Source organism: Medicago truncatula, chromosome 4, assembly GCF_003473485.1.
Source record: "Medicago truncatula cultivar Jemalong A17 chromosome 4, MtrunA17r5.0-ANR, whole genome shotgun sequence".
Lineage (NCBI taxonomy): Eukaryota > Viridiplantae > Streptophyta > Magnoliopsida > Fabales > Fabaceae > Medicago > Medicago truncatula.
Genome location: NC_053045.1, coordinates 25,550,176 through 25,573,267, shown reverse-complemented (window position 1 = coordinate 25,573,267; position 23,092 = coordinate 25,550,176). Strand labels below are relative to the sequence as shown.

General features: G+C 32.0%; 2 protein-coding genes, 1 long non-coding RNA gene and 1 pseudogene across 3 annotated transcripts; 1 reads left to right on the top strand and 3 right to left on the bottom strand.

Annotated features, from left to right (window-relative positions):
* Positions 1 to 260: 260 nt before the first annotated feature.
* On the bottom strand, positions 261 to 1,172 carry LOC25492142 (uncharacterized). Its single transcript, XR_003011319.2, has 2 exons — positions 1,018 to 1,172; positions 261 to 918 (listed from the first exon to the last, which is right to left on the bottom strand). It is a non-coding gene; the product is annotated as an uncharacterized lncRNA (long non-coding RNA).
* An 8,693-nt stretch (positions 1,173 to 9,865) lies between these two features.
* On the top strand, positions 9,866 to 13,268 carry LOC25492141 (autophagy-related protein 8C-like). The gene is made up of 6 exons (XM_013600207.3): positions 9,866 to 10,047; positions 10,162 to 10,209; positions 11,349 to 11,404; positions 11,483 to 11,535; positions 12,569 to 12,687; positions 12,983 to 13,268. Exons 2-6 carry the CDS (start codon positions 10,173 to 10,175, stop codon positions 13,078 to 13,080), a joined length of 363 nt encoding a protein of 120 aa, XP_013455661.1. The 5' UTR covers positions 9,866 to 10,047; positions 10,162 to 10,172; the 3' UTR covers positions 13,081 to 13,268.
* Positions 13,269 to 14,947: 1,679 nt separating this feature from the next.
* Positions 14,948 to 17,103, bottom strand: LOC25492140 (uncharacterized). The gene is made up of 2 exons (XM_013600206.3): positions 16,958 to 17,103; positions 14,948 to 15,527 (listed from the first exon to the last, which is right to left on the bottom strand). The coding sequence occupies exon 2, from the start codon at positions 15,506 to 15,508 to the stop codon at positions 15,212 to 15,214; it is 297 nt and encodes a 98-aa protein (XP_013455660.1). The 5' UTR covers positions 15,509 to 15,527; positions 16,958 to 17,103; the 3' UTR covers positions 14,948 to 15,211.
* A 2,846-nt stretch (positions 17,104 to 19,949) lies between these two features.
* Positions 19,950 to 20,375, bottom strand: LOC25492139 (histone H2A variant 1-like; annotated as a pseudogene).
* Positions 20,376 to 23,092: the final 2,717 nt, after the last annotated feature.

Genomic DNA, 23,092 nt, shown 5'->3' with positions numbered 1-23,092 from the left:
CTGCCAATTGAGTTATGCTCACAAAAACATAACAAATTGTTTTAGGTTTAGTTTGTTTCAATAATTTTATAAATACATACAAATTTCATAGTAGAAATATTAAAAGTAGAAGTAGAATAAATAATTAATCTGCATAATCACATAATGTCTTTATTTGTTAAGTTAGCTATAGTTATGCAAGGATATTGTTGTTTTTTCTTTACAAAACATAGACAACATTTTTTCATTCAAATTGTTAGAGTACGTCGATACCATACAAATTCGTTAAAAATTAAAATGATGAATTTCCGAATAAACTCATAACATTCATGTTCATAACATAAAATGGTAAAATACATAAGCCTACAAATATGACTATATTCAATTGTCTGGAATAGCCATATCTCTGCATTTGTAATGAAGATGTACTTGATCGAAGCTCATCTGAAGCCATATCTCAAGAATAGACATTGATTGGATCTACACTTGATCGAAGTTGATCTAACAATCTGAAGGAAACTAACACCACAACAAGACGACGAGAAAACAAAATAAAATCACACCAAGAAGACGAACATCACTCTAAGATAAAGAAATCACGAAAAATAACTAAATATATTGGAAGATCACATGTTTAAATAAAAAAGAAAGAACAAAATGATTAAAATGGGTGATTTCGGATCAAAATCACAGCTAAACCAACTACCTTTGGTGATAGATGAAGTTAAGTACTTATAGGGGTATGGGTGGTTGTGGCTACAAGACACACACACACACACACACATATATATATATATATATATATATAGGCTTAGGGCAAGGGGTTATCAGGGAAATACCACGCACATAAGCCATCACTGCAATACTTAACAGTAGGTGGTATATCTAAATAAAATGCACAATCGGTGTCAGAAACACATGGTTTATGGTGATCTATTACTGCAATGTCAAATAAGTAAAAAGAATGTTACTAAAAGATGATAAAAATTTGTGAGTAATATAAATTAAAATTAAAAAATGATGTGAAAAGTGACATACTCACTAGTGCAGCAAGAAATGGAGAAAAAAGAATGATCAAAGCATAAACATAAAAGAGAATTTGAGCCATATTTTTCCTCCTTTGCATGATATAAACATAAAAAGTTATCCCTTTATATATAACAAAACATTTATTATTTTATTAGCTTAAATTAAATTAGCAGTTAGGAGTTGCAAGAAGTCGTTACTAAAATTTGAAACTAATGCTAATATGTCTAATCTATAAGTTAAGTGTATCTCTTTACATCACTCAATTGATTATTTAACCTTAGCAAACATTTCTATTAAAAATATTTGACAATCATGAAAGTTCATTATAGATTTTATCTTTTAGTCTATCATAAAAGATAAAATCCCAAAACAGAACCAATATGTTGAATGATGAAAACAACTGATTTTATATATAACACATTGAAGATGTAACCAAAAGTTTATTATAAATAAAAGTATCATTGGATATTTGTTTTTGTTGAGAAAATTTTAGATTGCAGTTATAACATGTCAATGTGGAAACTGTATGTAATAGCCACTTTTTTTTTTGTTCTGGACCAGTCAGAAGACCAAACACACGTTAACGCGTGGTATAACTTACATCGTCTTAAGGCTCCGTGTCTGAGGGGACACGCCAACTCGAGTGCACCGTGACACAGAGTAGTGCACCCCCGTGCGAGGATCACGCCACGCATATGCTCTTACTGCCCCTAATCACACGCCGCAAAACTCGGAGGCAGTTATAAAAACTTACAAAAATCTAAGACCCCCTCTCCAAAACCTTTACCTAAACCTCACCTTGTGATGATAGGTCATCTTACGTTATTCTTAGCATGTTTTTCAGTCAATTCAGTAAGTTTTCGAAGCAAAAAGGAGGAGTATTAGAACGATTGCCTATGTTTTCGGGACTTTTGTAGTGTTTTCTATCTTTGAGTCTGTAATCCTAATTTTCCCGAAACATAGCAATTTTAGGGGGGTTTTGGAAGCAATTCACAAAGAAATAATGCAAATCGACAAATCAAGAACATCTGAAGAATTTTCAAGACTCTGGGAAGATAAAAAATGAATATTCAAAAGGCCTCAGGAGACTTTACATAGGGAGTAATTTTGTTCCCAAATTCCGAGGCAAGTTATTTGTAGACGAAGACCTAAAAATGACAAAATCGAAGAAATTAGGCCCAAGAAGGACCAGCCATGCGCCTAGGGCATATAGAAAAATAAAATATATGCGCCTAGGGAATGGCATATGTGCCCCAAGCATCTTAAATGCGATGGGCGCATGCGTAATTTTATTTGTTTTTCTGGGTTTAACCCGCGTTTTCAGCCCAAACTTAGTTATAAATCTCCACTATAATTACTACCCTTCCTCATTCAGAACTATGGCAGTTCAAGAGGAAGACTACTTTGAAGCTTCGGGAAAATCTATCTTCTCCTTGATTTTCTAAGCTATGTTTTTATCTTTATGAATTTGTTTTTAGTTACCATGTGTAACTAAATCTTTTTAGGTTATAGTTCTAAGATGAACCTTTGTTTATTTTTGTTGGATATTTATTTAATTTAATGTCGTTTATATTTTATTTTTTTTGTTCGCTATTAAGTTTTATTGGGAAATTCTTTAGTTTATTGTTGTGATAGGTGCAACCCTAGATTAGGTACTTAGGTTGTGACATGGACTAACATTGTTATCACTAACTGGATGCTTATATCTTGATATGTATATCCTTTTACTGATAACTATCTATATTGGAAGTAAGTGATTATTAACTAGCGAAAGATACCGAATGAGATTTTACCCTAGTTATAGGTACTTAGGAGGTGACATTACTAAGATTGAGTGGTGCTCTACCGAACCTAGGATGTAACTGGTTTGTAATTAGGGAAACAAGTGCCTAACTAAAGGAAATAAGTCGTAGCCTGATAGAACCATTCTCTTGAAACTCTTAGTAAGGTAGACGTTGATTAGGACAACCCGTTTGTATAACAACTAAGAGCGTAAGAGGTTATGCTATGAGTTTCCTAAGATTCATAGATGTGTAGACCTACTGGAACATTGGACATGACCCACACTAATAATCCTTATGAAGGTGGCGGAATCCTATAGGATTTATAACCCTATACTGTAGCGCACGTATAACCTTAGTGTGACCATAATTTCCTTTGGAAAACCTAGAAAGCCAACTTAAAGTATATTCTTCAATTACCTTTGAATTAGCAGGACCCCACACGTAAGGATCATCGTGTGATCAGCAGGTGCAATTAGTCATCGGAAGGATAAACCAAATTAGGTGAGTAACGTCCCAACGACCTCATCACCTGTATAGTCTACCTAAGATAAATAAACACAACATTACTTTTACTTAATATCCAACAATATAAACAGGGGAATTCGAAGAATCATCCTAACCGTTGCTTACTTTTCTACAACCAAAACATGTAAACTTGCTCTGTTGCAAACAGATAAAAATTGCAACTTTCTAACCCTTTTATCTTGTATTATATCATCAACTTACAAATATAAGTAACGAGAATTGTTTGGACGAAACGACAATCCATGTGGATATGATACTCTACTTATCACTTTATTGCTTGGTAAACGATTTGGTACATTTGCCATATCTGACCATCAAGTTTTTAGCGTCGTTGCCGGGGAATGTTGATATTTTCGACTAAGCAATTTAAATTACTTATTTTTATCTATATTTATTTTTCTGCAATTTATTTTTGTGTAAAAAAAAAAGGTATAGTAAGCTTCAATTAAATTAGCACTTAGGAGTGGCAAGAAGTCAATAATAAAATTTGAAATTAATACTAATATGTCTGATCAATTAATCAAGTTTATCTATTTACATCACTCAATTGATTACTTAACCTTAGCAAACATCGCTATTAGAATGTTTGACAATCATGAAAGTTCATTATAGTTTTTATTTATCTTTTAGTATATCGTAAAAGATCAAATCCCAAAAAAGAACCAATATGATGAATTATAAAAACAACTAGTTTTATATATAACACATCGAAGATGTAAGAAAAAATTTATCATAAATAAAAGTATCATTGGTTTTTTTTTTTTTTTTTTTTTACAATTATAGATTGCAGTTATAGCCTGTCAATGTGGAAATTATGTGTTATACCCACATGAGTTTTGAATTAAAACAAAAGTATTTACAATTATTTTTGTAGGCAGAATTTGAATAAATTTAGAAAGATATCTTAAAATTTAAGTTTTTGTCCACGTGAGCTAAGCTCAGTTGATAAGAATAATGCATAATATATGCAAGGTCTGAAGTTCGAACCCCAGACACCACAAAAAAAAAAAAAACTTAAGTTTTAAACGAGTTACAATTACTTAGTAAAGTGGAATGAAACAAAATATAGTTGAGTAAACAGGCAATTACCCCCACCCCTAAAATTGTAAGTTTTGTCAAGTACCCCCTCTGAAATGAACAAAACTTCAATTACCCCCTTGAAATTACACAACGTTAATCAATTTACCCCCTACGTCAAATTTTTTTGTTAGTCAACATGACATTTTGCAAATACCCCCTGAAGTTTTGCACTTATGTGCAAAATGCCCCCTAAATTTGAAAATTCATATTTTTTTTTCTTATCCTAAAATTCATTTTCTTTTCTTATCCAAAACATGCAAATTTGGACTTAGTAATTGGTCAATGAAAAATGATATATTATCCAACAAACTGAGTGACTATAGAATGGTGAAAGCTGAACAAAAAAGGATCAAAAGGGTCTTGTGCAAAGCGTTAAAAATGTAATCAAATATGTTAATTTAATCGTTGAAAGTGAACTTAACAAAAGAATGGTAAAGCGTTCAAAATCATGCCAATAAAACAAATATTCAATCGTTGAAAGTTTAAAGCTAATGCAATCGAAGCTGCTCAAATAAAATGGTTCATTATGGTTCACATTTAGGGATTCAAAAATACATGTAGTCGATCATATAACAAAATGAAAAAGATGAGCAATAGTCACTCCTTTTCTAAACTAAGACAAGACTATAATATAATATGTCACCACTTATAACCATATATGGAGTAATTGCCTATTTAATCCATATATATCCTAAAATTTATATGGAGTAACGCAGCCATATATTTTGACATCTTGGTTATGCCAATTATATGTCATTTATGTGTTTCATTATGTATGCCATGCATTAGTTTGATCGTTTCAGGGAACATATATGGTTGAATACCGTCAAAACTTAACTAATATGCTTCACAATCAGTGATAATGCAGTCACTTTTAAGGATAAGAAAAAAATATAAATTTTCAAGTTCAGGGGGCATTTTGCACATAAGTGCAAAACTTCGGGGGGGTATTTGCAAAACGTCATGTTGACTAACAAATTTTTTTGACAGAGGGGGTAAATTGATTAACGTTGTGCAATTTCAGGGGGTAATTGAAGTTTTGTTAATTTCAAGGAATAATTGACGAAACTTACAATTTCAGAGGGTAATTACCTATTTACTCAATATAGTTAAACTCAATAAATATGATTTTTTTTCTAATGAGTATTAAAAAATTTAGTCCTAAAAGACACTATAATTATTAATATTATACCATATATTCATATAATATTGAAAAGAAAGGAAGAAGATATTAGTTCAACAAGATCTATTGTGTATATGTTAGTGGTATTAAGTTATTTTACCTATCTTGTCTAGATTATAGAAATTTGATTTGAAATAAATAAATGAAAGAAGCCTTTTGGATAAAATAATTAACAAGTAGAAAGCGACAAGAGTTGAATTTCAACAGAATATGAGAGCAAAGAAAAGCTTCTGGAATTGAAATAGAGGACTTTAGTTCAATATACGACAACATTAACAATAATAATAATCTATTATTTTATATTATATACAAAGAAAATACATGATTTAAGGTTGAGAGAGAGGGAGGGAGAGAGAGAGAGAGAGAGAGTGAAGACAACAATTGTGTAGGTTCCTCCTATAACATCCTAAAACCCCGATTTTAAAATAATAAATAAAAGAATATATTTAATAAAAACATGTGTTACACATGCTCAACATCAACACAATTTCGTAATATAAATATCTCAAATAACCGCAGAAATAGTTTATCAAAACTCAGCAGAATAAATCAAGTTTCAACATCCAAAACTAAGTCACAAATTATAATACTTTAAACTTTAAAATACATAATCAATTGATCACTCCCGACCCTAGTGTTACAGATGAGAGCACGTAAATCAACTACATATGTACTCTCTAATAAAAGAAATATGATGGAAGAAACTGAAGGGAAATCATGATAATTTAAGGTGTAACGTCATATTTCTATTAAAGCGATAAAATACACGAATAATGCAATTATTCAAGAAATAGACGTCACATCTACAAAAGTTCTCCAAAACATAACATGCATAAAAATTCAAGCAACTACGCAGCGGATATACATCTCCAAGTATACATGTCAAAACTCCATATGCATCAATACATAAAATCTCCAAATCCCAATATAAGGGTAAAAATCTCAACAACGTGTTCAAAATAAACAAATAGCGGCAGACATCCTAGATCAGAGCCTAATCTAAGACATTGAACAGAAAAATAGAGGTAGCTCCCTCTATCCCCGAGCACTCACCAACAAGCAACTAATCCTGCACTCTGTCTATCCATTCATACAAACAGGTAGGCGGTCAAAACCACTGGGGATTAGCTTCACATCAATCATAATCACCATAAATAATTGAAAGGATAAGAATTTAATTGAACCTCAATTAATTACACACTAGATAATCCAACTTTAAACGACATACATAATTTCACAACATCGTCCATGTATGATTCACCAATCTCATTCAATTACCAACTTATAATTCTCCAAGCACATTCAATCACCAAGCACATGTACACATAGGACACATGTAAGAATGTATTATGCGCCTATACATGAAACCTAAATGCATGCAGTACCGTCACCAACAAAGGTCGTCACCTTAAGATGCCAACAGAACATCCTATTTAAGATTTCACACCCGTCTTACATTTTCGCCGAAGTAAAAGAGCACACCCCTTTACAACATCAACAACTCAACATGACTATGATGCATGGACATACAAGCAAAGACTCGACAATGCAAATCACCTCATATACAATCAACAACAATATAAAAGATAACCTTCATTTATATTGAACAACTTCAACAACAAGTGCATTATCAAGTATTTACATCCACACAATCAACAAGTCACAATTCAATAAGAAGTCATCACCACATCATTATCAACATATTCATTATCACAACTATCAACCAACGTCACAACAACTTCATACAATTTCTCACAATTCAAGTAAAGGAGAAAATACAACACATTATGATAAACATCATATTCAACACCTAGCAATCATTCACACATTTTCATATAATCATATCAAACTATCCACAAAAGATTTGTCAAATATTTGATCTTAAAGATTATTTTTGACAAAGTTTGTCTATCATTTTACAACTTTAAAATAATTGAAGCAATTGAAACAAAACCAATTAAACAAATTCCAATGCCTCAACTATGCATACACTTAGATCGCATATAAGTGCACTTGAGTATGCATGTACGTTTCACCGGCTAAATACGACAAAATCATGAAAATCACAAAGTTCGTCTCTCTTTATCACTTTTTCGAAAGAAGTCCATTTTCAAAGCAAAATAAGTTAAAACTCAATGAAACCAATTACTACCATTTTTAGAAATCATATAATCAGTATACAACCTTAATTCTACTTCATTTCCTTGAGGAAAACAAGTTTTGGAAAAATCGACGTCCTCACACCATCTCACATTCTCATTCTCCTCCTCACTCTCCCCCCTATGAATCTCCTTATTTTCCTTCCTTTTTTTTTTCCTTCTTTATTTTGGTGTAAAAAGAGAAAGGTCAATTCTGGGGATAAAATGATGAGTAGTGAGAAGCTTTCTTGGGAAAAAGAACCAGATTCGGTAAAACTAAATCTGCAGATTTAGTTTTACCCAGGAAGGCTGATTTTCTTGTGGATTTCTTTTAGTTTTACCACCGGAAGCTAGGTTTTCTGGTGGTTTTTATTTTTTCGCTGATTTAGTTTTACCCCATTGTAAATGTAATAAGAATTATATTAATAAAATGATATTTTATATCTATTATTTTTATTCCTTTATTTTTGTTAATTTATGCATTTATTTTATGATTATGTATTGAATTAATAAATTCGAATAAAGTAAATAAATGAATTAGAGTAAAAATTGTGCATTGAATAAATTCGAATAAAGTTACGTATTAAAAAAAAATCGAAAAAAGGCCTAATTAAACTCAGCGTGAATTCGAAAAAATTTGCGTATTGAATAAATTCGAATAAAAGTTACATTACACTACATAAACAACATGTATATAAACTATATATGTTATCACATCAAATTCCTTCATACAAGACAAGTCATCACACAAAGAATGAGGTGCATTCCGTGACACTCATCTTATATGAAGGAATTTGATATCATAACTTATATAGCTGATTCTCAATAATACATGTTCCTAACTTATATAGATGAGTCATTACATTACATTTGGGTTGCACCTTCAAACTACAACAATTGTCTTACCTCTGAAATGGGGTAAATTCAAACTTGCTAAACAACATGACTCAAACATTCGCTAAACAGCATGACTCAAACATTCATCAGACATCTCTATTGTTCCATTCAAAAGATTTAATTATTGTTAGGCTTGATTTAAATGATGGTATTCAAGTGTCAAAAGAATGAGGTCCATTCCTTGACACTTCAATACCTTTATCTAAACCAGCCTAACAAGAATTTAATCTTTTGAAAGGAACAATAGGAATGTCGGGTGAATGATTGAGAACTGCAGTTTAACAAGTTTGAATTACCTCATTTCAGAGTAAGACAATTGTTGTAGTTGGAAGATGCATTTCCCTACCTAATCACGATCTTCTGGCGGAATCAGACTGTTGATAATATCTTTAGTTGATCTCAGCAACGTTACCCGCATATCGATCCACTGGAACATGTTGTGCTCCCAAAACATGCTCGTCACGTTTTTATCGTTCGTTAATTCGACTCAAATGAATGATATTCTTCCCTCGTCGAACGTTGGACGTTTATACCGAACGTATTCCACCCTCCTTGTGTCTCATGGGTTGACTCCTTGGTTGAATTCATTTAGTTCATCCTTGAGACCTCTTAACGTTACACCAAGACACATAACCTTCAACCTCTGAGGTTCTATGCGGTTGAATTGTGCATGAAGGTCGATCCACCCGACCATTGCTTCAAATCTACACAGTAAGAAATTAAAAACAATCAATGAAAAACTCATACAAACATTTCATCAAACACTTGAAGTGCAAATTATACATAAACCTAAAACTCATAACTACAAAATTAACATACAAACATCTAAACACAATTAAGCAACATAAGCCAATTACTTGTAACATTGTATCATTTCTTGCAAGCATAATCAAAATTTAAACAAACCCTAAATCTACAAAAATTCTCTAAAACTCAAAACTACAACATAAACATGCAAACATCTAAATATTTAAGCAACACAAGTCTTTTTCATGAAAATATTGTATGATTTCTTGCCCAAAAAACCAAAATGTAAACAAACCCTAAGAGAGAAAAAAATCTAACATATAAACATAAAAGGTTAATGGTGTTTGATTATGAAAACTTACTTGTTATTGGAGTGTTGTTTGATTTGAACTTGAAGAAATTTTGGATTTGGGTAATTTGAGAGAGATTTTAGATGAAAAATAAGGTGTTCTGCCTTATTTAAAACAGCACCTAACGTGAGACGTTATTTAACTAACGCAGGGTATTTTCGGCAAGGCAGCGGGGCGCGAGAAAAAAAGTGAGGGGGAGAAAAGCAGTATTCAAGAAACAAATGTTGTTCAGCACTTGGACTGTCTTTGTCTATTAAGAAAAGAAGGTTTCTTATTTCGTCTCCGATCTCTCTCTAAACGACTTTTGTATCTTCTTCACTCTTCTTCTCATCTTGGTAAGCAATATACTCGTTTTTTCTCCGTTTTCTGTTTCAATTGTTTTCGAACCAAACCCTGTTTCCCAAATTAGGTTTTTTATTTATTTTATTTACATGTGTTTTCTGCTGCAGATTTTTTTTCCATGGCTAAGAGCTCATTCAAGACAGAACACCCCCTTGGTTCGTTTCTCTCAATTTTTATCATATGTCATTATTGTAAAAGAATTAAACTTTATACTTTTGATTTCAAGTATTACAATCTATGAAGCACGGATACGACACGGATACTGACACGTCGACACCTTTTCATGTGTCGGTGTCGGACATGTGTCCGGTCGGACACGTCTAATCCGAGGAGTGTCCGTGTTTTGTTGACTACAATTCAGTTAGTTTTTTGTTTTTTTATAGGGTTTACTTGTGATCTGAAATTTATGTGTACTTCTTTGGAAATTGAACTTTTAATTTTTTTTCTACTCAATCAAGTGCTATTGTCTGTTATTAACTTTCTTTTTTGAGCATAAACAATGATTTATGTTGTAGAACTTAAATACAGCTTAGTTGCTTTTGTTTATTAGTTGGAAGTAATGTTGTTATACTCTGGTGTGTTTGATTTGCTAAAAACAAGGGACTGAACAACTTCTTTGTACCGAGTTTGATTTAGAATCCGGTTATAGGATTGGACAAAACAAGTAGAAGAGACGGGACAAAAACATGAATTCTTGTGCCTCGAAACAAATATTTGTACTGTTTTGTAATATTTTGTCTTCTACTGTTTTGAGAATTAACGACACCCTCCGTTCGTTTATAATGGTTAGCTCGCCTGTTTTAAGAAGAATTTTGTTCCTACTTATTTGTTGTTTTTAAAGTTCAATGTAACATTGTATACGGGTTTGTTAACAGATGTTTAAGTATTTATTGCAGACACTGAAATAGGTTTAATATAATAAGATAATAAATTATCGGAAAAAAATTTGATAAGATAATAAATGGTGTAACATAGGAAAAAGACAATATTATAAACTATACTTAAAAAGGAACGGAGATAGGATTGCAATTTTGGTTTTTGTATCTATATGATTTGTTACCTCACTTCCTATGAATTTGGTTGCTTGTTAATAATTTGTGTGTGCCCCTTTTTTGTTTTACCTTCACATCATCCTTTTCCATTCTCAGTTTTTTGTTTTGGTGATAAGAGAACTCTTTTATCTCCAAAAGCCATTCCCAAGTGCAAGGAAACTTGTATATGTTTTATTCATTAGGTGATTTATGCCCAACATATGTTTTCTAATTTAGTAATTTATACAAACATTACCTGACAGAAAGGAGGCAGGCTGAAGCAGCTCGCATAAGAGAGAAGTATCCTGATAGAATCCCAGTAAGACTTGCTTTTTTCTGTGCATATATCATCGTAATCTCATTTCCTGCTTACTAATTTGTTGACCTTTTCATGTAGGTAATTGTTGAAAGGGCAGAGAAGACTGATGTTCCTGAAATTGATAAGAAAAAGTATGATTTTTTATTCTTTGGAAAGAGCCACCGTAAATATTGCATAGTTAATTTACTCCAATTTTCTTATTTAAGTGTTATTATTTGTTCCTTGATTACTTTCTGCATTAAACTTGTTCCGATTGATCTGTTTGACATTTTGAATGTTATAGAATGCTTACTCTGAAAATTGAAAATATAATACTTGGACTAGAACCATCATGGTTATAATTTCTTTAATGTTGAGCTAAGGCCTTTCTAGTTGTGTGTATTTACCGTATATTTGTATGGCATCAAATTATAACGGTCTTGAGCTACCAAACCTTATTACTTTATGCTTTTAACATGGTAAACAAAATTGTGTTAATGTTAAAGAATACAAAAAGTAGTTTTACAATGCCAGTTGCAGCAATAAGGATTGCTGCTACACTGAATTATATCTATGGGTGCGTTTTATGAGTTCATTTATTTGAAAGCTCGTTAATAAATTTAAAAATACAAGCTGTAAGAAAAGTCCCAGTTTGATTGTACATTGACAAGGGTTTTAATTGAGGCTTTGGTGTTACCAATTAGAAGCACTAGAAAGTTGATATAGTATTTTACAAAATTATGTATATCTGCATTACATATGTGCATGCAAGAGAACTATGTATAGTTATATATCTCCTATGATGATTTGGCAGTGGTAGTCTTGTTGTAAAACATAGGCGGTTCAATGACTTATGACTTTTACTCACCATCATATCATCCTCTAAAACTAGATTACAAATGATTGTGAAAATGAATAATGGCCTTTTATAATTGAGAGTAATGAGTAATCTGGTTGGAATGTTGACCACTGTCCACTACCATAGAGAGGGACTGAACACGGTTAACATTCTCTATGTTTTCATATGCCTATGCTACCTATATTATCGGTGCATTAAATTCACATTCATAGGAAAACAAACATTGACAAAAAACTGAATTTTTGTTGTGTTGTGTGGACGCATATCATCTTTCATTTTCTTTTGATTCGTGGTGTATATTATTGATCCCTTTTTGATGAATGTAGGTATCTTGTTCCTGCTGATTTGACTGTTGGCCAGTTTGTGTATGTGGTGCGGAAGAGAATCAAGCTGAGTCCCGAGAAGGCTATCTTCATTTTTGTCAAGAACATTTTACCACCAACCGGTAATGCATAAAGTTTTTGTGTTTTTTTGTATGTGTGGGTGTGTACATATGTAGTATACGTGAAAATTTTAGGAAACGGGTTGCTTGCCGTAACCACATCACGAAGTTTTCAATCTAAATTGTCTGATGTAAATTAATGACAGATTGTTTAAATCTGGTTTTGTATTGTGTAATTCACTAATTTGATTTTGAGCCGTCCAGATCTCAAATTAACAATGTTTTTTGTTATTTATAATGGTTATTAATTTATTGTACTTGATTTGGTGATTTGAGCAATGATTTTATGTTTGTGCAGCGGCTATGATGTCTGCGATCTATGAAGAAAATAAGGATGAAGATGGTTTCCTATATATGACGTACAGTGGGGAGAACACATTTGGGATGATGATCTGAAGTATAATTCAATGCTGCAGGCAACCATGTGAATAGAACTTTCTGAAGAAAAGCTAATGAAGAAGTCAGCTTAATTGTGTATATTATGTGTATTGGAGCTTATTTTGGATTGCCTTGTGTTTATCTTTTCTCTATCTAAAAATGTTCTGATTCTCGTTCATTTTCTAGTAAAATAATTTTTATTGTCATATAGTTTTATTCAAAATTTTATGTTTTTCAGTTGGACATTTAAGCCTTGATTCTTGGGCTATTTCATAAAAAATCAAAAACCTGAACTGAAGTCAACCAAATCTAGTGTTGCACTGTAAAAACTTGACTGTTTTGTACAGTTCTTGAACTACACTAGTACTGTAAACACAGTTTGCAAAACAAACTGTACTAGAAAGAACAATTTGCACCTATAATGTTACGAACCATCAAACCCTAATCCTAGTTAAAAAATCTTATGCTGCTGAGAGTTAATGAGATGCAATATAGGGCATTTCTTGTGATGTGCAAACTCTTTCTATGAACACGAAATATGAAAACCTTTTTGTTTCAAGGTCCCGTAAACAGATGTATTTATGGATCATCCACTAAAGAGATCATCACGTTGGTAGCAGGAGTTGAACTTATGACTTTGTGTATTTATAGATCAAACACTAAAGAGATCCTCACGTTGGTAGCAAGAGTTGAACTCATAACTTTACGGACGAGTTATCTCCTTACCATTTGAGTCAACATTGGGATAAGAGTATGTTTCAAGGTCCAGCGAGCATTAACAAATGTATTTATAGATCATCCACTAAAGAGATCCTCACGTTGGTAGCAGAAGTTAAACTTATAACTGTGTATTTATAGATCATCCATTAAAGAGATCCTCACGTTGGTAGCAGAAGTTGAATTCATAATTTTGCAGGTGAGTTAACTCCTTATCATTTGAGTCAACATAAGCAGCGAGGCTACTCGCATTAGTTCATCCAAAGTTCTTTTTCTACTTAATCACGTATGAATTGTCTTAATTTTCAAAACTCCACCCATCCCAGTTCTTTAGTATATGTGGTTTTCAGTTTCTATAATGCACTGTTCTTTGATTTTGATTTGCTTACATTGAATGGATCCAGCATGCAGGTTTATTTATAGTTTGATTTGTTAATATTCTAAAACTATTACTTATTGGTTAATAAATTGTATACTACATTTCTTAAAGCTTGGTTTTTTGTTTTATCTTTTATCTATTTTATTCAGTTGCCTATTTGTGTGTGTAATTCTTAGTCACAAGAATCGGAAGGTCGATATGTTTCAACGATGAAAAAACCAACGAAATATCTATATGGTAAAACAACATACTAGGCTTTAACACCCCAATGACAAAAGAAATATAGACAGTGTTGCAAAGGGTTCAGTTCAATTCGTAACATATAAACAACCTGGTTCTTTTAACTTCAAAAATGGTATTTAAAAAAAGAAAAACTTCAAAATGGTTCAATTCAGAAACACAAGAGCCAAGTGAACCGAACCGAGCCAAACAACAGTTTGGATTGGCTTGAATTAAAAAGTAAGCAGTTTTAACAGTTGTTTGGTTCAAGCCAATCCGAATATTACAACAGTTATTCCTTACGTTACACCAGTTTGGTTACACTTGTAAATGTAACCATGTCATTTATAAAAAAAAACTTAATAATCCATGATGTTTATTTTTTTTTTCTTTCCCGGATCGTCAAAGTTGAAGAACAAATTTTCAATCAAGTGATTCTAGGGTAACCGACATCCACGATGTTCATATTTTAATAACAGGTATAATTCCATTCTATTCTACCATGATTAGATATTCAAATATAAAGAGAAATCGATGTGTGAGTCTCCTAAACTATGAACACAAACCAAATGATGTAAAAGAAAATCTCTGAAATTTATCAATTGACCAACCAATCCCAAAAAGATAGAAAACAAAGTTATAGCAATCCACATTTTTCCTATAAACAAATGAAAAATAAAACCACCAAGAAAATATAATAAGCTATTATGAACTGCTGTACTCCAAATTAAAAAACCAAAATCATAATATTCAATCACTATAATGGAGCATCAATGATGTATTTAACAAAGACATGAAATGAAACTGTCCAAGACAAAATGAGTGAGTTCTTTTTTACTTTGAAGTCTTTTTCTGGTACTGATTCTTGATCCATTTGAGTCCAGCAGAAGTTCCAGTTTTCACTTTCTGAGCACCTACTACAGCAGCTGATTTAGCTTTGTCAGCACCAACAATTGCGGCTGATTTGGCTTTGTCCATACTAACTGATGCCATAGCCTTTGCATTTTCCATCTTCTTGCCACTTCCACTGCTCTTACTATTCTTCTTCGTTATTTCACCGTCGTCATACTCATCACTGCCAAGTCCACCTGATCCCCATTGGTCAGACCAAGTTGGTGCTTTTCCACTCATGATTATTTCTTTAAATAACCTTCAGAAAAAAAGGAAAGAAAAAAAAAAAATCAAATTTTATCGATTGTAATCACTGATCAGATATTATACACATCGTTCTAAATTGCGTTCAACAACTACAGTTGCAGCTGCAGTGTTAAGGATTCTAGATATCTCTGCAACATCCCAATTATACAATTGCGATTGTATCAGCCGCTGTTACGACTGAAGCCCATGAGGAGGGCTCATTCCAAAAGAATAATCAGATATTACACAGACTAAAACAGTCAGCAACTGCAGTTATAACCGCAATATAAAAGTTTTAGAGATCTCTGCAACATCGCGACCGCAACTGCAATCGCATCAGCCACTGTTATGACCTAATCCCACGAGGAGAACCCAACTCATAGACTAATCAATATCATACTCATTGTTCTAAATTAAGGCCAACAACCGCAATTATTGCCACAATATAAAGGTCTTAGAGATCTCTACAACAACATTGCAACTATAATTGGGACTGAATCAGCCGTTACTATGACTAAGTTAATGAAAAGAATCACCAAAGTCAAAGATTAGTCAAAGATTCGGTTATACATTCATTATCTTTAGTGAAGTATTTATATTTTTAAGATCTCCTGATTTTAAATGAATCTTATAACATAAGGCATTGATCTGCAATCTGCCACAATACTAAGGTTTTTAGCATACTAATCGCATCCACAATTTAGGGTCTGTTTGGATTGACGAGCTTATCTACTAGCTAATTTTCATAAGTTCTCCAAGATAACTAATGAAACTAACTTGTAGCATATACAAAAACAATATAACTTTATTTTAACATTTGCTATAAAAACAGCTTATGTAAGCTAACACATAAGCGGTTATCGTGATAAGTGCTTGTTCTATAAGCTGCAAATAAGTTGTTTATCCAAACAGTCCCTTAGAACCACAATCATAAACAAACACCAATAATTAATATAAATAAAAAATAATTAACAAAAAAAAAAACTAACAAATATCAAGAGAAAAAATTGGGGGAGCTAAAAAAAAGCAGAAAAACGCGTCTAGTCACACGCAGTCAATAAAATCAAATCAAACAGTTCACAATTTTGGTGTTGATTTTGATAGTTCAACAACCTCCTCAATATTCTATTCAATATAAAATAAAAATTAATATAAATTTTTGATTGGCAAAGAATTAAACAAAAAAAAAAAATCAGGAATGATGAGATCTCTTAATGAATTAAAACGAAAATTGAATTAGTTTGGTGAGATCTCTCAAAGAATTATTAAACATCGTTGTTAAATTAAATAGAAGAAATTAAACAGAAATTAAATATATGCATGCATCAAGTTATTTTAGAACAGAGAGAAAATAGGTATTTTTTTCCACCATTTTTTTTTTGGATTCAATTAAGAAACAGAGAAAGCACTAATAATCAGATTGCAGAGAGAGAGAGAGAGTACCTTTGTTGATTTGAGGAGAGAAGATGGCGAATCGAGGAGGAAGTGTAATGTAAGGAAGAAGGATGATGACGATGATGGTGTTAGTTAGGGTCGAAGTTGAACAGTGGTTTCAATGAATGAAGTAAAGTTCAATGCATCATTATTTATACCCAATTTTTATCTTTTACTTTTACTTTTACTGTGCTGTTTTTTTTTTACCTACTAATTAGGATTTTTTTTTTTTTTTTTGGTCGCAAGATATCTTCACCACTTGTATATATCTTTTGAACAATTATCGGGTTGCCAACTTGACACTTAGTTAGAAAATTCAAAATAAAGTGGTTTGGGTTTGAACCTCGAATCTGTATTATGCAATGTTCATATTAATTGAGTTAAAAAGTTAACTGAGAATAAATAGTTAAATTTGTTTTTAAGTATTACTTTCTTACTAATTTAGTTCATAACCCAGTGAAATTAACTAAAAGGAGATCTTTAAACTATAGAAAACTAGCATGCGTTAAGATGGACATCATGTCTGTTTGTTCGTTTATTTACTTCTATAATGATATATAAAGATGATACACTTTTTATGTTAGATTTTTTTTTTTCATTTTTACTATTCATTTAAACTAGTTTATAATTTTTATAACATAATCTAAGTTATCAATTAAAAAGTCAGTTAAATTTTCAATAAAATAAGAGCAATTCACAACAGGGATGAAATCACACATAATGAAGAATATTCTTTTAAGTATGAGGCAGCTTCTGGCTAGGCTATAAGTCTTCCAAAGTCTAAATTTTTTTATATCCAAAATGTTGATACTAATTTGCAGAATAATATCACACGATCTTGAGAGTTCATGCAATACTTGGTACTGGCAAATATCTTGGGTTACTGTCAATGGTTGGTAGGACTAAGAAAGCAACTCTTAGTTTTATCAAAGACACAGTGTGGCAAAAGATTAATTCCTGAAGCAGCAAATGTTTGTTGCAAGCTGGAAGAGAGGTTATGCTAAAATCTGTGTTGCAAACAATCTCTTCATATGTCATGAGTGTGTTCTTGCTCCCTACCATGCTTGTTGATGTAATTGAGAAAAAGAAGATAAATGGCTTCCGATGGAGGCATGGAAGCAGGAGTAATAGAGGAATTCATTGGTTATCATGGTGATGAAGAACTCGAATCATATATGAATAAAAAGATAAATAAAAATATGGAATTGGAGAAAGAGATGGTAAGGAAGATGTCAGATTCACTGCTAATCCTATAAAAAATGCTAAGCCAAGAGGAATCGTCACAATGATAAGGAAGTCATTGATAAGATTTGATATATAAATTCTAATCCAAAAACTCAGAAAACTCTCACTCAAAATTTACATTGTGTAATTTTTATCAAAATTCATGTCCCCTTTATTCATGAAATCACCCTCTATATATAGGAAAAGCTAAACTGATTACAAAAGACTCATAACTTAATAGTAAATTGCATTCCCCTCCCTCAAAGATGCTTGAATTACACTTCTCTCCACTCTTATGTTAAAATCTACACTTCCCTCCCATCTTATTCAAAATATATTAGAAAATATTTCACTCCCCTCCCTTGAGAGAAGCTTGAATTACATTCTCCTCCCCTCTTATGTTAAAATCTACGCTTTAGTCCCTCAATAATTTTTTTATTTCTAATAATCCAACACACTTCAAAGAAAAATAGCATTACAAGTTCATTTTTATAATCAAATTTTGAATACACATCTTTCTCTATTTTTTATTCACAATTTCATTAACGTATAGTTTTAAACCCTATTATAAAATATGAAACAACCCAAAATAAAATTAAAATATGTAAAAAAATTACTAAAGTCGATTAAGTATGGTTAATGAAAGATATTTTTAATAAAATTAAATATTTTTATCACTCTTTTATCAATTCTTTATTCATTTTAAAAATTAAAAACTTTCGTTCAATTTTATTAATAAATTACTTAATTATTTAAAATGATAATATGAATTATGACTAAAAATAATATTTTTAATTCTTGTTAATACTATTGATGTTGGTAGTAGTGATGGTTGGTCGTTGTGGTGATGGTTGTTGTTGGTCCTCAATCCTTAATCCAGATCTTGACATGGTTTTGGTTATTTAGGGATGTTCTTAAGTTTCCATTAAATTCAATAACTTGGTTATATTATGCTTTTTTTTCTTCCCTTTAATTATTATTGTATTTCACTATGATTCTTAAGTTTTTTCGTTTCAAATTAAAATCTAAAAAATTAAAATAAAGGACTAAAGTGTAATTTAATCTTAAGACTAAGTTGTTTTTTACTTTCTTTCATTTTACAATGGGACCGCAATGAGGTTTGTGCAGATCACTAAATATTTTAAATTGTAAAATATGACCGGTTCGATGGGTGGATCTATGGACATTGGATTGTACCCTACACTAAAATATTTATCCTATCTCTACTTAGCTTCATCCTAAATTGTACCATGAATTAAATATAAGCAAAATTTAACTCATGTATTTAGGTCTAAAATTTAAACTAGTTAACTTAACTAGACACAATTATGCACAATCACAATACTCGAATAAATAAAAATAAGAGACTAAATATTTATAACATGTCACTTGAAGAATTAAAATTATAATAAACCAAGGGGCCTTCTTATTGTAAAAGCGGGGGACGATGGGAGATCCAAAATGGTTGAATAAATATTTTGATGAACAATATCACAAAAAATAGATGTTTGAGTTGAGATTAGGGTTTCACCCCTTAAAATATTTTAAATGTTTGGGTATGACTCAGGGATTCAACTTCCCCCCATGTTTCTTTATGTTAAACATGTGCAAGCAGATGTTAATTTTAACAAAAAATGTCTTAAACTAACGCATAATATATCTTAGATATGCCTCAGAATTCTAAATTCAAGCAATATTCTAAAAGTACCATATTGTGATCACCATCATTTCAAGTCATAATAAAAAACACACCCCTAATTAAAATAAACAACACCACATGACAACAAAAGCAAAGAACTCATTCTTTGATAGTTTTGTTGATCAAGGACTTGTGAATGTTAGGAATGACACCACCACCAGCAATTGTTCCCTTGACAAGGGTATCAAGTTCCTCATCTCCCCTAATAGCCAGCTGCAAATGCCTTGGTGTGATCCTCTTCAACTTCAAATCATTGGTTGCATTTTCAGCCGGTTCTAAAACTTCTGTAGTCAGATACTCTAGAATTGATGCCAGATAAACTACAGCTGTTGCTCCCACACGTCCATTAGCATGGACTCTTTGCTTCAGCTATTTGTGGATCCTACCCACATGAAACTGGATTCCAGCACGAGAAGAACGAGAAGTAGATTTCTTCTTGTCTTTGTCTTTGTTAGCCGCAATGGTTTTCGCGTCAACGAGTCCCTTTCCTCCTTCTCCTGCCATTGCTTAATCACCTTTGAATCGAGAGAGAGAAAAGAGTGAGAGTGTGAAATTCAATTGTACCATGAATTAAACATAAGAAAAATTTAACTCATGTATTTAAGTCTAAAATTTAAACTAGTTAACTTAACTAGACACAATTATGCACAATCACAATACTCGAATAAATAAAAATGAGAGACTAAATATTTATAACACGTCGTTTGAATAATTAAAATTATAATAAACCAAGGGGCCTTCTCATTGCAAAAGGGGGGAACGATGGGAGATCCAAAATGGTCGAATAAAAATTTTGATGAGAAAAATCACAAAAAATAGATGCTTGAGAGAGATCAAAAGGTGAATTAAGCATATTTAAAATATTGAGTTGAGATTAGGGTTTCACCCCTCAAAAATCTTTTAGATGTTTGGTATGCTCACGGATTTAACTTCCCCTCATGTTTCTTTATGTTAAACATGTGCAAGTAGAGGTTAATTTCGACAGAAAATGCCTTAAACTAACTCATAATATACCGAAGACATTTCAATCTCAACTATTCTCAAAACAAGCTTTCATGGTCAACACTTTTTTTTTTTTAGAAAAGCTTTTATAGTCAACATATTGTCTTTAGGTCAAAAGATATGTCTCAGAATACTCAATTAATTTGGCTTATAAATCACCAATAAATTACTACATTATATATTAGCATTTAATCATAAAATCCACAATTTCTTTTTACAAAACGGAACAACGTGAAGGTGAGAAAAAACACAAGAAGGGGGGTTGAATTGTGTTTTCATTTTCTCTCAAAAAAATACTTCTTCTGATAGTACTTCAGAAGCAGTTTGAAAATGCTTCTGATGTAATGATCAGAATCAGATATGCAGCGGAAAAGATCAAAGTAGAGAAAAGAAGAATAAGACACAAGCAGTTATCCTGGTTCCTTCCACAACACGGAAGTAGTCCAATCCCCCTTGCACTTCCAAGGAGATTTCACTATAATCACAAAGATTACAAATGCTCAATACTCTCTAAGTATGAGACTTCTCAAAATGCTCAAGCACACAGGCAAGAGTCTTCCAATGCTCAAGCACTAAGCAAGAGTCTTCTAATGCTCAAGCACGCAGGCAAGAGTCTTCTGATCAAACAAAAATACAATGAAATAAGTTTGACTTGAACACTTGATATACAATCAGTGGTGTTCACAATACAATACGATACAGAATCTAGACTTTTGAATTTCTAAGATATATCAAATCAGTGCAGAAATTCAGTGTGCTTTGTAGAATCAAATTGACAGAGTTTTGGCGCTTTTTAACTTGTATATCTCTATCTGCAATCTTCAAGTCTTCACTCCTTTATATAGAGGCGTGAAAGAGACGTTGAGATGATTAGCACGTCTAAAGAGTCGTTGAGTTCCTTTGATCATCCACCAGTAATCCTTTGCCTGATTTGGGTGAAGTCCTTTTAAAGAATTAGCTTCAAATTCATTCCCATCTTGAAGGAACATTTCTGCAGGCATGGCTGTTTTTCTTGTCTTGTAGCGTGGACAAAAACAGAGTAGTGGAGGTAGTGGTTGTACACTTGTACTTTGTCAACTCTGTTAACGAAGGACAAGTACTAAGTGTTCTCCAAATGACCGTTGATGTCTCCCTTTCAATTCTTCGTTCTTCTTAGACAAGGTTGAAATGTTAAACAGCTACTTTGAATCTCCAGTTTAAATTTACGGATCAATTGTAGCTTCTGGTGATGATTTCGCTTCTGATGAAAACCTTGCTTCTGATGACCTTCTGCTTCTGATGACGTCATCACTTCAGAGGCACTTCAGCTTCAGAAGCACTTTAGCTTCAGACACAGTTTTCTTCAGATGCTTTGAATTCCTTTGCTCTCCATTGTTCTTCCAAGACCTATTGAAATTACTTGACTTGCTTTTTGTCCTATACACTTGAACAATTATTAGCAATAACCAATTGACAATTTTTAATACCTTGTTATCATCAAAACTCATTAAGGTTCATTGTGAAACACATTTTGTTCCAACACAACGAATCCACAAAAATCTAATCTATATTGCATGATCAACATGTAAAGGAGTAAATCAAAACAAATGCATACCTTGTGCTTCAAAAAATTTCACGATTTAGGCAATGGTCAAGCATGAATGTCACTTCTCACAAAGAACGAATCTATGATATTCAAGTAAAACAATTTCAAGACTTAGTTAATTTAAACATTTGATAAACGAATAATATAATGAAAAGTAAATCAAGATTGGCTTACAGGCGATTGATGTGCGAGAAACAATCCAAAAAATAAGTATTGAAGGGAGAAAATAACATCAAATATATAAGCCTCAAGACCTAAAAAAAATATAAAATATGGAAAATTACCCATGGGCCTTCTTGTGTTGGCTCCTAAACAAATGACTTGGGCTAACTTATGTGAGCTTAGTTAAGATCATGGGCAAAAACTTTTCCCACCCCACAAAATCACTTTGAATTTACACATTCAAAAAATACATTTTTTTTTTTGTCGTCTAAATGTATTCTTTTGAACAAATCATATCTTGTTGAAGTATTCTTCTAGAGTTGCATTTCATTTTTTAGATATGTAATTACTTCTAAAATCATGCCAGTTTGACCACCTAATTCACTTAAACCACAATTCAATGGATTAAAATAGAGTTTGCATGTCCAAATCTAATTCATAATTATGTATAAAAAATTAAAACATGGATAGG